At 40.2% G+C, this 14,223-nt stretch overlaps 1 protein-coding gene across 1 annotated transcript; it reads left to right on the forward strand.

Moving 5' to 3' along the window:
* The first annotated feature begins 7,275 nt into the window (after positions 1 to 7,275).
* Positions 7,276 to 10,676, forward strand: tmem151bb (transmembrane protein 151Bb). The gene is made up of 2 exons (XM_079457814.1): positions 7,276 to 7,836; positions 8,969 to 10,676. The coding sequence occupies exons 1-2, from the start codon at positions 7,759 to 7,761 to the stop codon at positions 10,349 to 10,351; spliced, it is 1,461 nt and encodes a 486-aa protein (XP_079313940.1). The 5' UTR covers positions 7,276 to 7,758; the 3' UTR covers positions 10,352 to 10,676.
* The last annotated feature ends 3,547 nt before the right edge of the window (positions 10,677 to 14,223 follow it).

Genomic DNA, 14,223 nt, shown 5'->3' on the forward strand with positions numbered 1-14,223 from the left:
ACAACTGTCAGAATTAAACAGAATCTTACCTGATGATGATGATGATGATGATGATGATGATACCTGTCCTTGTGTGATCTTACAGAGTTCCTCTAGTGAACACTATTCTTCTTGTTTTGCAGAATCCCATCACATTTCTCTGGCATGCAATGACAAAGATATAAAACAAACACTGTCATACACTCTTTAAAAAAGATTGATAGAAGAACCTTTAACATCTGAAGAGCCTTTCTGTTTAAAAAAGGTTCTTCGGAAGATAAGCGTAAGAAGGTGATGGTTCTTCAATAAACCATTGACTGAATTGTTGTTTGTGGAACCATAAATGGTTCTTGTGCGACATCGCTGTGAAGAACGTTTTAAGCACCTTTATTTGTAAGACTGCACACTTAAAAGTATGAACAAAATCATACAGAACTTACATTTTATGTGAAGCTGTTCAAAAGCTTTGTGTTAGAGACCAACAATGTAGTTTCTTCAGAATAATTTCATGATCGTGTCGGTTATCTTTGAGTAAACATCTCTAATGTATGCATTGATCATGAAGCGTTGCCGTCCAGCGCCACGCCAAAGTATCCACCGGTTTGAAGCTGAGAGGGATTTCAGAACACGACGGCAGTTCACACGTAAAACTCTGACAGCGCTGAATAGACCGAGGGAGGAAAGGATGGAACGGAATGAAACACCCATTAAATGTGCTGGAAAAGAGTCCCGCCTTGTTGAGTAATTTCCATCAAAGCTTCACTTTAATCCTGATTATCATTACAGAAACCTGAATCATGCAGCGCTCCAACACAGACGCTCGTCCCAAGATCACAGTTCACAGGGACAAACCTCATAAAAATAATCAAGAACAGCAGGTTATCCTATATTCTATTCTCAAGCATCATTCTAATGTGATCTCTAAAGAAAATGAGATCAAATGGAAATCTCATCTGCGTCTCAGATATTTCTCCTGAGAAAAAGAGTCAGAAATGTGTCAACACATATCAAACTGCCAAATGAATAAATGCAAATAAATGCAAACTGAGCTCAGATTCGTCTCGTCTGCGATCAAAAGTCAATATTAGTGAAGATCTCGATATCAAACATTTCCTCCCAAACCATTCCATCACATTTACTCAAATCCAGATTATCTGACCTCTGCAATCTACATTCATTTACACCTCCAGACTCTCCATGTGTTTCTGTTTTACTTCTCATGAGAGAAACATCAGAGACTAATTTGATATTAAAGCACAACTGAGAACTCCATCAAATCTCGCTGAGCTATGAGAGAGACACATCTGAGCGATATCCTTTTCTTCCAGGACTTCTTTAAAAGTATTTTTTCAATATCCCAAACATGGTGGGAGGGTTTTTCATTTAGTTATGATCAGTGTTTCTGAAACAGAAGAGTGAGATTGTGATTTGTATTCTGTCAGTGGACGTGTGTTTTATCTGCACCGGCAGGCCGACATGTTCCCGTTCCACTTTCGATTCTCTTGAAGCACTTCACTGGATCTCTTCTGCTTACTGTCCAGTTGTGTTCGCCTCTCATGGGCCCAATTGTTTGACCTGCTGAAGCTTGGCTCTGAAAAGCGTGAGGCGACGTGACGTGACCTGCTCTCTGTGCTGAAGAAACTCACAGCATTTTCAACTCACATTCTGAAACGTGTCCAATGTCTGTGACGTGCTTCATTTCAGTGTAAATGTGTTTATCTTAAAGTTGTCTTTCCTGAAGCTCAGTGGTCAGAGCATGGCGCTAGCAACGCCACAGTGTGGGTTCGATCCTGGGGATTGCATAAACTATGAAAACTAATGAGTATAATGCAATGTAAGTCGCTTCGGATAAAAGTAATAATCACATATACGTCATGTTATGTAAATCTGCCTGTATTTCAGCTTGTTGCTCCATGAGAGAAGAGCTGAATCTCTGTCGATACGACTGTGAAAGCACAAGCTTACGTAAGACGGGTGAAACCAGCTCCATTCTGAACACAAACACTGAAAGATCACGTCCAAACACCTGACGGAACATAACTTACATTGTGTGGCTGAGCCGTAATAAATTGGATTTCTGTTAACACTTCACCTCACCAAAAACAAAATGAACAAGTTTTCATTACATCAGGGGAGAATTTGTGTTGCTGTTAATTGCCAGAAATAAATGAATAAAGTGAAAATAGTGAGAAGGATCACCAGTGGGAATATATTAAAACTTAAAGAGTCAATATTATGTGAAATAACAAGTTTATGCTCATACACGGTGAAAAACAGTCAGTTATTGTTACCACACTTCTTGACTGACGCTCAAATGATTCGTTCGGCGATTCATCCTTCTAATCTCCTCCTTTCTGTTCACAAGTTCACAAATGAAAAATCTACATGTGCTAAAGTTTTGCTATTGAGTTACCTTCATAGTGCAAAGACCTTTACATTGAGTGTCGCTAATCAAACACAGAACTGAAATCAGAACGACAGACGGCATGTTTGCGTGATTCAGAGTCGACCTAACAGTTTTATTCATTCACTTTACAACTTGACTGCTCACACACATCAACAATACACACTGCATGAAATGTCATTTTACGGTCATTGTAATATTTTCTCTTTAAACATTGATCCTATTTTGATCATAAGCATTGTGGGGGAATGCTATAAAAATGCCCTGTTGAAAAAACTGCATGCTGTTATGTTTTGACGCATGCTAGATAACCACATATGATGTTTTTTTCAACATGGTGCTACAATGCATCATATCGTGCAAATACTTTCTTTTTGATCTTTGGCGTGAAGCGTGAGCTGCACGTGTTCCCATGACATCTAGTCTCAAACATCTCAGTAGAATCCAAAAATACCTGATATCTCAAAAACAGAGACTCGTTCGTTTATTGTTCAGTTAAAGGCTTCACCAAAGGAACTGTGAAGTTTAGAAAGCTGGAATTTATAGCATCTCCTAAAAAGCGTGTAGTGCCCAGTTTCCATGGGAACCGCAAAGCAATCGAGATGAGGTTGCTCACCTGACATCCATGAGATCGCAGAGCAGCAACAGAGTCTGCAGACCTTAAACCTCATGACTCCTCGAAACACAAAACCTCACATCACACACTGATACACCTTCTGTCATACTGTGAATATTATTATATCGGATTGAAAGCAGGCTAGCTCGTCTCCTTCTCTCTCTGAGTGTGAACCGTAGTAAACCTGCGGTGTCCGTCATCCACACAATATTATACTTCACCCCAAAACCTAAAGAAAAAAAATGTGATGACATATGAAGACTTTGTTTCCAAAATGAGAAATGAGTTTTGTTGTTATCATGTTTTATTGTGTTAGTTAGCTGTATTTTTGAGTGGTCATGGCTTAAAGAAAATAACAACAACTGTAGTTTGACTGATATTAACTGGAACGCAAAATAAAAACATGATTTTTTAAATCATAAAAATGTATCTTTTTGGAAATAAACTCTTCATGTGTAGTCCAGTATGCTTACAGAAATCTATGTGTGCTGTTATTACACATCAAAAAAATGAAGTTTACTTATAATCTGCCCTACATACTACTTTACATTAATAATATACTTAACATGAAGTATACTTGACTTAAAAATATAGTGATAGAAAAGAATACAGTATATTTGGTATGTACTCGTAATCAGTCATAAAAGAATACTGAAGTATTTTGAGTATACTGTGTTAACTCTTGATTGAGAAGTCTATTAAAAATGTTTTCACACAGTATTTCATACTGTCCTAAACTCACACGTCAATATAGTAACAATATAACACAAATAATATTAACTACGGTTACTTGCAGGTGAAAGCCTACTTCCAAATTATACTTCAAGAATTAAAACGGTTAAACTAGTTTACTGAGAGTACTTCAAAGTGTACTTTAACCAAATGTGTGACAAAACAAACATAATTTTCATTAAATGTACATTTTGGGCTGACAGACGTTTCTTTACATTCACCTGCTGTTTCGTTTTGTTGTTTTCTTAATGACTGTAAACAGTGATCGTTCATAGTGATCAGTTCTTTCGTAAAGTAGTAAATGTTTCCTTCATATTCACCCGCTTATCACATTCACAGCCACTGTTTCACCTGATGCTCAGATCATCATCATCATCATCGTCTCGCTGTCAGATGAGGAGTTCCTGAAGAAAACTTCAATAAGATCCTTGGCACAGAGTCACTGTCAATAAAACATTATTTAATTTCTATGTTAATGCATGAATTCAATGGGAATAATGTGAAGGGGATTGTATTATGACAGATCCTGATGACTGGAGAAGACACACAACATGTCAACAATAACACAGAAAAGCCATAAACAATCCTTCACCTGATATACTGATCAAGAAATCACATTTGCACAGATTACATGCAGTCTATTCTTAGAGAACGAGATTTATTTCAAGGTTTGGAACTTAAAGGCGCTCCTGGTCATTTCTGACACCTCAGTGCATATCTGCTGAAATCTGGAAAGAAAGAATCACTGAATGTGATGTGAACGTCTATCAATAAGAAATCAAATGACGTCACAGACTAAAGGGGCCTCATTCAGGAAACATTAGTAAATACGTGAGTAGATTCCGCGTAATTTGCGCATAAAACAGAAACTTTCCTCTGGATTCACAAATACTTCATAAACTTCAGATTTGATAGTTTAAACCAAAATAGGTAAAACCAATAACCCCACTCTCACCATCGACGGCACCTTGTCTTTCCATCTCCACAGGCCCGCAACCTTGGCGTGATTTTTGACTCCACCCTCTCCCTTCAGCCTCACATCCGCCAAGTCGTTAAAACCTCCTTCTTTCACCTCCGCAACATCGCCAAAATCAGACCCTCTCTCACACTCCCAGCTGCCGAAAGACTCATTCATGCCTTTATCTCCTCCCGACTGGACTACTGCAACTCACTTCTCCTCAGCATCAGCTCCACCCACCTCAACCGACTCCAACTGGTCCAGAATTCAGCCGCCCGACTCATCACCCGCTCCAAATCTTGGCATCACATCACTCCAGTTCTTAAACAACTGCACTGGCTTCCCATCTCCCACCGGATCACCTACAAAATCCTGGTCCTCACCTACAAAGCCCTTCACCATCTGGCCCCCACATATCTCACTGACCTCCTCTCCTTGTACCAACCCTCACGGTCCCTCAGATCCACCTCAGCTGGTCTCCTCTCCATTCAAAAGTCAAAACTCTGCAGTTTTGGGGACAGAGCATTCTCTAGGGCAGCTCCCAGGCTCTGGAACTCCCTCCCCCCTGACATACGCACTTCTGAGACACTTGCCATCTTCCAGTCCCGCCTTAAGACCCATCTCTTTACCTCTGCCTACCCATTGCCCCATGTCCCTTTTTTTGTTGTTGTTGTAAAGCGACTTTGAGTTCTTAAAAAGCGCTATATAAATTCAATTTATTATTATTATTATTATTATTATAGTTTGTTCATGAATTACAAACATTCATAAACAGGGCGAGCATGCACGCGCATTCACAATCAGCAAAATCCCCGCCTATGAATTACAGCTATGCAAATGGCGTATCTAGGATTGCTGTAATCCTCTGGACTGCATTCACTGTTTGTCCACATTATGCTGTATACATGCAATTTAACCGTTTTTAGGCAGCTGAAATAATAACACCTGGTGCTCTTCTGAAAACGGCCAGCTGGTGGCGCCTTTGGTGGCACTGCGCGTTATTCCGGAGATGTGATTTAGTCTACTTGTTACTAGAATCGTATTTTGAAGAATATTACAAAATATCAAAATGCTGTAACCCTTCATATTAAGATAACAATATTATCTATTGTTGTTGTGTATGATGATTGGTCAATGAAGTGTTTGTCCCGCCTCTTCTTCGCTGTGATTGGACGGCTGTGCAAAAAAGGACCGTGAACTGCGTTTAACAATGTTAAAAAGTAAAAAATGATAAACGACATGACAAAAGAACTATTGAAATATCATTATACGTTGAGCATCAAAATGCAATGTCATCAGTTTGTCTAAATGAATACAGAACGTCACGTGAGGTTTTACACGTGGTATGGAGCAGGAGTACACTTCTTTCGTACCAACTAACATTATGAGAATACGAACATTTTCAAGAATCCTAAAATGTATATTTGAATGACTTAACGAAGGATTAACACATAAAATGTGTCCTGCTCGTAATGAGACCCAATGTGTGAAGAGAGTCAGACATGGATGAAAAGATAAAGACTATAGCGCTCTCTGGTGGACAACTAAAATAATTTAAAAAAAACAACTAAATGGTTTCTCTACTAAACTTATCTATGGGTAAATTATCCAGGTGTCCAGAAAAGCATGTTTCATAAATCTTTCCAGCATTCTTTCTGCTCACGAAGTTGGTTGTATGCAGAGCTGTCATGTGAATCTGAATGGTGATTATCAAATATAATACTTTTTCAACATTTTAGAGTCACTTCGTCATTCCAACGTGTAAATCCGCGTTATTTTATAGACTTTAATGTTCTTGAAAGTAGAGGCAACAGCTACAAACAACTCTTGGGTTTTAACAAACCCCATTAACTTCCCAGATCTTTAACCGTTAGGCTTCACATTGTGGATCATAAAACTGTGATAATGTGTTTTATGGTGTAAAGTTTATAGAAGGGCATTAAATGTGAAGTTTAATTGACTAACATGTAGTTGCACGCGCGCGTGTTCTCCTGTGTGTCGCTCTCCATGGTACTGAAGCTGAAAGTGGGTTGGACTGAGAGCTGTCAATCATTTTCAGCTGGTACATAAATAACAAAAAACACCAACCAAAGGATGTAAAAGCTACATGGGGTAATAGTTCCATATCACTTATATCAAAGTAAACAAAGATCTTATGTAGCAAAAAACTGACTGTAACGTCACCTGATCCAAGCACAACTCCAATTCAATACCAACACAAATATTTCTACTACTCTTCCCCCCAAAATTGGCATAATAAAATAAAATAAACATGTGTGAGTAGAACGTTCTGCATTTACATTTAAATTTGCAGACGACATACATTGCAATATACTATATACACTAATGGATGAAATTAATAATAATGATCGATAATACATTTTCATGTCATAATACAATCCCTGTCATAATTTCATCCGCACTGTACTTCTGCATCAATAATATGTTTTTATTATTATTTTAATAAACTCAGGAGGACATTTAACGGATTTAGTGGATAATCATTTAAAACACGATTTCTTAGCTGAAATGTGTAAATAGCCGCGTGTGTGAATGATCATGTGTTCCGTTGTCGACATCTGCTGTCGGCTCAGAGAGCATCATTCAGCAGGGGGTTACCGCAGCATCATCCACACCCTCAGCCTCCCCTGCGGGAATCGAAACATCCATCACTCACATATCTCCATCGAGGACACAAAGGCCCTCATCCAAGTGACGTGAAGCGCATTGTTCTTTCTTTAATGGCGTCTTAACTCCAGCGCGAGGTATGGCAGCTAATCAGAGGCTTTGTGAATAAACGTCACACCGCTCAGGTTTTCAATGCACGCGTTTGTGTTCTTGTGTTCAGAGCCGATGGTCGTTTGGTATTGTGTTAAGAGCCTATCGTATCACTGCTGATCGTTTAACATTCGTCCTCGAGACGCGTTTGCGCGCATGGTGTGCGGATTGCCTAATGCATGCGCAGGTGTCGTTGCAAAGAGGATTGCGCGATGTAATTTCCGAACGCATGTGGAGAAAGGACAGTGATGTGAATTTGCCGTGAGTGCATTGCTGTGGTCCACACCCGTCATGTCTCCTCCAGCATCAGCTGAATCCAGCACCACCACCACAGTCTGTGAGGAGGACACCGACAGTCCCAGAGAAGAGGTAGATATATTCTATATATACTCATACCTGCTTATGTTTGCGTTTTCTCTCATGCTAGAGCAGAGATGTCACTGTGAGTAGACATGATCTGTGGATGTGTGCAACGCTGAAGCATCAGTGCAGTAAATGCAGAGATTGGCCTTATGATCACAGAACAGGCCACTTCCACAGTAAAGCAAACCTTTTGGGGTTCAATAAGGTTCAATAATAACCTAAGTAATAAAAAAATTCACAATATGCTCTGGACTTTAAATGACTGTACTCTGTAAAATATGGATCACTGGTTTAAATGAACCTGGATAATGTTACTATAATGTTAGTAAATATGTTACCCAACCATGGGCAGTGTTTCAATATTCAGGGATGCGCTGGCTTCTAAAATTCAACCTTAAGGAGCCAAATAACCTTTTATATGTTAAATTACACTAGAGGGATAATATTTGAAGAGATAATTTGTAAGATAACTTCAACAACGCCAACATGTTTTTTTAGTTTCTGCAAATAAATGCTTTGTTTGCACTACATAACCATACCTGCATTTTGTAAAAATTTGAATTTAAATGTGAAAAAAACCACAAATGTCAAATATTTCCATGTCACCCACCAAACAACGGGAGTTTCAAAATATGCAAAGAGATGTAAAAATGGATAAAACATACAGTACATTTTAAAACAAGATGTGTTCAAGACATTTGTGACCAGGCCTGTGCAAACCAAGCTAAAAAACATTTTTTCCACATAAATAATTCTACATTCTGGAAAAATATCAATGAGATATCTTTGAGTAAGGCCATGTCAAAAATTTAAATTGTGCTGAAATAAATGGTGGAAATCAATCGTAAACACATTATAATTGATTGAAACTTTAGCCTGGATTTCTGTCTCTTATTTGCTGTTTTACGTTTTTGCAAAAAGAGTCCCCATATTGAAATTGCAAAATTTGTTCCTGCCCAAGTTTTAACCAATCAGAGTGCTTCAGCGTTTATGCATATTCAAGTTTTGTTACAAATGCAATGCGTGCTGATGCTGTTATCTTCTAAGCTTCTTTGTTTTTAACACATTTTTCACCATTTAAAAACAAATCTCATGTGCGCCGTTACCTTTTCTTCCTTTCTCTCTCTCATGTGAGCAGCAGAGGCCGGTGAAGCAGTCGCTGAGTAAGTCCATGTGCAGAGAGGTGTTCTGGAAATGCCTGCTGCTCTCCATGCTCATGTACGGCTGCGTCGGGGCCATGGTCTGGTGCCACGTCACCCGGGTCACACGCTCCACCATCATGACGCCCGTGACCTACTACGACAGCCCCTGCTCGGACGGCTACATCTACATCCCGCTGGCCTTCCTGGTCATGCTTTACATCGTGTACCTGGTGGAGTGCTGGCACTGCCACGCCAGAAACGAACTCCAGTACAAAGTGCACGTGGAGGGGATTTACGAACGGGTCCAGAGAATGCAGCGGGCCAAGCCCTGCATCTGGTGGAAGGCCATCAGCTACCACTACGTGCGGCGGACGCGGCAGGTAACGCGCTACCGCAACGGAGATGCCTACAACACCACGCAGGTGTACCACGAGAGAGTGAACACGCACGTGGCCGAGGCCGAATTCGACTACGGCCACTGCGGCGTCAAGGACGTCTCCAAGCAGCTGGCGGATCTGGAGAAGTCCACCATCACCAAACTGAGGTTCACCAAGTGCTTTAGCTTTGGCAATGTGGAGTCGGAAAACTCCTACCTGACCCAGCGGGCCAGGTTCTTCACCGACAACGAAGGGCTGGACGACTACATGGAGGCCCGGGAGGGGATGCATCTGAAAAGCGTGGACTTCAGAGAGTACACAATCGCCTTTTCCGACCCAGACCGCCAGCCCTGGTACGTCTCCAATTATGTCTTCTGGGCGGCCGCCTTCCTCACCCTGTCGTGGCCGTTGCGGGTGCTGACGGAGTACCGCACCGCCTACGTCCACTTCCGCGTGGAGAAGCTCTTTGGCGCCGACTACGTCCCGGTGACGCCATGCGACGAGCGACCCTACTGCAGACGCATCCCCAGGGTCAACACCATAGACAGCACCGAACTGGAGTGGCACATTCGCTCCAACCAGCAGCTGGTGCCCAGTTACTCCGAGGCGGGTCTGATGGACCTGGCCCAGCGCTCGGGAGGGCACCGGCAGAACTGCGAGCGCTGCCACCGTGCCATTAGCAGCTCGTCCGTCTTCTCCCGCAGCGCCCTGAGCATCTGCAACGGCAGTCCTCGCGTCCCCTTCAGCGCCAGCCGCTTCTCTCTGAGCCGTTTGTACGGCTCGCGCCGCAGCTGCTTCTGGAGGAGCGGGAGCCTTGAAGACCCCGAGAGCCCCGGCGAGAACACCCGCTGCCTGTCCGGACGAATCGCGGCCGAGGAGGACGACCCTCCGCCGTACCAGGATGCCCTTTACTTCCCAGTGCTCATCGTGCACTGTAGCGAGAGCTGCCCAAACCATCGCTCCTTCCACAGGAATAGTTCGTGCGTGGAGACGTCTTTATGACGGGCTGACCGGGGCCCCGTAAACCTCTCTGCAACACTACACACCTCCTGAAATACAAGACACGTTACGTTACTCAGGAAGCATATGTCCGTATGCCTCCTTCAACGGATGGAACGATTCACAAACACATCCAACGCAATAAGCATTAAGGACACGAAGCGTTGCAACAAGTCATCATTTTCATCAGGAAAGCCGAGAACTCAAAACATCAACAACAAAGCAAAAACATGACTGTTCAGACATTTTTCTGTTTATGAGTAACTGTTGCACTTGAGCTTACCTCAGTGAATATGTATATCTGTGGATTTCATAAACAGAATGTATGAAAGAAAAGTATTATGGGTGATTTATCATCAGGCAGAACTGTACACTGTTAAACGGTATTATGTCTATAATGGCGATGTCAACAACAAATATCTCAAACCATGTATAAAACAACAACATATTACACATTTCAGGCTATGCAACTATGAATCTCTGGCATGTTATGCCTTTAAAATGTACGTACAGTATATAGCCTGTCATTGACTGTTAAAGCTTTCTTCTGTGTATCTAATGTACAAACTATTTAATGATGAACTGAATGATTTATGCGTTTTCATGAAGGAACTGATATTTAGTGAATGTTCTAGGGATAAGTGGCTAATCACCTATGAGCTCTTTCAATACCATGAATGCCGATTCTATAGACGGTTTCATCTGAACAACATAATTAACCGTTACAGCGCATGCACACTTTTGTGACCCAGACTGAACTTCCGCTACACCTTCACAAACAATAGAGCGCCTGTAGATTATTCTGATAAAAATCAAAAGAAACCCAGATGAAGCGTTACTTGGCTAAACTTGTCTCTCCAATATTATGACTTTAGACTGTGATACCAAGTTCAACCTCTAGATGACAGTGGACCGTACGGTTTCTTTAAATGCGACCGAACTACAGGACAGATTGTTCATTTAATCAAATGAACATACAACAAAGTTCAACAAATCGTTTATTTAATACAATTATTATACAATAAAATAATATTAACGTAAGTTAACTTGAGGTAACACCTGATGAAACGGTCTATAGAGGTGCAAGATTCTTGCCCGGGTCAATGAGATGAAAAGTCATAACAGCTTTATGTCAATAACATGGACATTATGCAGCTCTAGATCATCTGTATCGCTCATTTCAAAGGTGCAGAATACTTTCTGATAGCTTCATCCTTACTGATAAAATGCTTTAGAGACGTACAGATCTTGAGCATTGCAAAGACATTTTTTTAATCTTGTCAGTATAGTTCAGCGTAGGCCTGTATATCTGTGGTCTGTTGCCTGTGACGTCTGAAGGTTGCGAATGTATTTTTCAACGTTGCGTCCTTTCACTTTTATAATGTGTATCAAATCACGAACGCCTTTATGTAGCACACATTAAACCAGACATGTTACAATAAACAGATGTAAACTCACCAAATAAACTGCGTGTGGGTTCATACAGATGTCATTTGTGTTGAGATGGAAGATGGTCCTTCAAGCACACAAGCCTGGAAACAAGATAAAAGGAACTCAATTCATGCACACAATTCATCTGTGTTTGTTATTACAATAAATTTGTTTTGGGACGTGTCATTAAATTATATTAACTTGCTAAATATCTGAAACAAACTAAAGTATAAACTTATGGAAGCCAGTTTCCGCCAGGGTTGGATAAATTTGTATATTTTATAAGTCATTAGTTTCTCATTATTTTCAGATACTAAGTCACAATAATGGGCTTCCATAAGAATCTTGACTCGTATTCTGGAGTATAATCATCATCATCATCATCACACCAGGATGTATGGAGACGTTGCTGTTGAAAGCGCATTAACACAAACACACCGCTAGACAGCAGCAGAGCTTCAAACTTGACATTTATTTTCCGCAACAATGAAAAGGCTTTACCATACTACCACCATACACTAACTCGTGTATATAAAGATGCTAATTGTCTAACTAATGTAACTAATGTTACGGAAATGACATTTTTGCTAATATTGCTTTACGCAATTATTTATGTATATGTATAAACTTGTTCAATACTTAATGACTCCATGCAATTGTGTAGAAATTTCACAGGGGTTTATTTTCTTTTTCTTTTTGACAGTCAAAAGTGCCCATAGTTGCATAAACACCCATATACAGTATGTTTGGATAGTACATGTATGTTTCCCTGACAGGGTTTTGTGTTTAATTAAAGAAAAAACAGCAGGAATAACTGGTTGCTGGATGACTCTACAGAGAAAGACTGAAGCAATGGAAATGTTATAGATGTTTTTAAATCTTTTGTTTGTAAAGTGTACACATATCGGTTTAGTGAAAATGTCATCTTTTGTGTGGTTTCATACTCAGTCCGAATGCTTTCCGGTGTTTTGAACAATTGATTGACAATGAAAGAAGATAAATTCAAATGATGTTATTGTTATCAGGCTCACCTTTGGTAAATATATGTGTTTGCTCACAGATACCTGCACTCAGGGTCAGAGGTCATGTGGTGAGGGGTGAGGCGCAAAACAAAACAGCAGATCATCATCATTAGTTCCTCTTTCTTTTACTTTAACCTCCCATGACAGTGCCTAAGAACTCAAATAATCCGATTGATGACTGAAAATGTTCAAAACATCCTTTCAAATTCACCAGAAAGATGTTTTACTGCTTATTAAAAGGTTACCACAGTATTACAGTGATTTGGGGACAAGGGATCATAGTAAAACCAGCTGTTTGGACATCACCACACTGTTCATATGAAGAGTTTGGTTCCAAGATGAGATAACTACTTTTTTCTTTAAATTGTGTTTTTCTATTTTGCATTCCAATTACTTTCAATCAAACTGTAATTGTTTGTTTAGATTTAAGCCATAATAACTAATTTAAAAAAAAAAGATGAGATGACTATCGTGTTATTTATTGTGCATATCAATCAAACTGCAGTTGGTTTGTTTTGATTTAAGACATAATAACAAAAAATACAATAAAACACAATAAAACATGATAACATAATAACAAATATGAGTTAACTCATTTTGGAACCAAACTCTTCATATATTTCTCTTTTGTATTCAAGCAACAAAAACATAACAACAATCGTCGTTTTGATTACATTATTTTAATTAAAGTTACACAACTTTGTCAGCTCCCTGCACTTACATACACACTTGTTTGCTGTTTGATGTTTGTTTACCGTCAATAGTTTAGTGTTTATTGTGTTGGCTTTATGGAGGCGAGATAAGCCTGTAGCCTAATCACCTAAAGCGTCCACGTGACGCAAACGCTAGACGAGCAATTGGCTCGTGAATAATTATAACGTGAAGTTCTGTAACGTCATGTTACGTAATTAATATTCATTAACGTTCGACTTTAATTTAGTAGTGTGCAGCTCATTTGTCGATTTGTTTGAACTGTAAATGGATTTTAATGTTTAGGGCGGAGTCCTGTTGGCCGGCCGCACTCCAATGGAGCTGAAGGGGCGGGGCTTGCTTTGTCGGCTCAGCGTCACCTTAAAGGCATACTCCACCCAAAAATGACAATTGCCATAGTAGGAAATACATGAGCATTTATTGGTTCTGTTGAACACAAGAGAAGATACAGCGCAGGCGCTATGGTGGGGCATTCGAGGGCCCCCCTAGCGGCCCTCCTACAGGCCATGGCGTGGCCCAAAAAAATATCCCTTTTAGTTATTATTTTAATATTAAATGTTCAAACTGTAACTTAAATTAAATGAAATAAAAAGAATGGGGCTAAATGCATAATTTTGGTTGTTCATGGCACGTTACTAGGCTTCGTTACATTTGATTTGCAGCGCGCGCGCAAAATCCATTTCAAGTTGAAGAACAGTTTTTTTAAGTTGA

The sequence above is a fragment of the Barbatula barbatula genome, assembly GCF_947034865.1.
Source record: "Barbatula barbatula genome assembly, chromosome: 6".
Taxonomy (NCBI): Eukaryota; Metazoa; Chordata; class Actinopteri; order Cypriniformes; family Nemacheilidae; genus Barbatula; species Barbatula barbatula.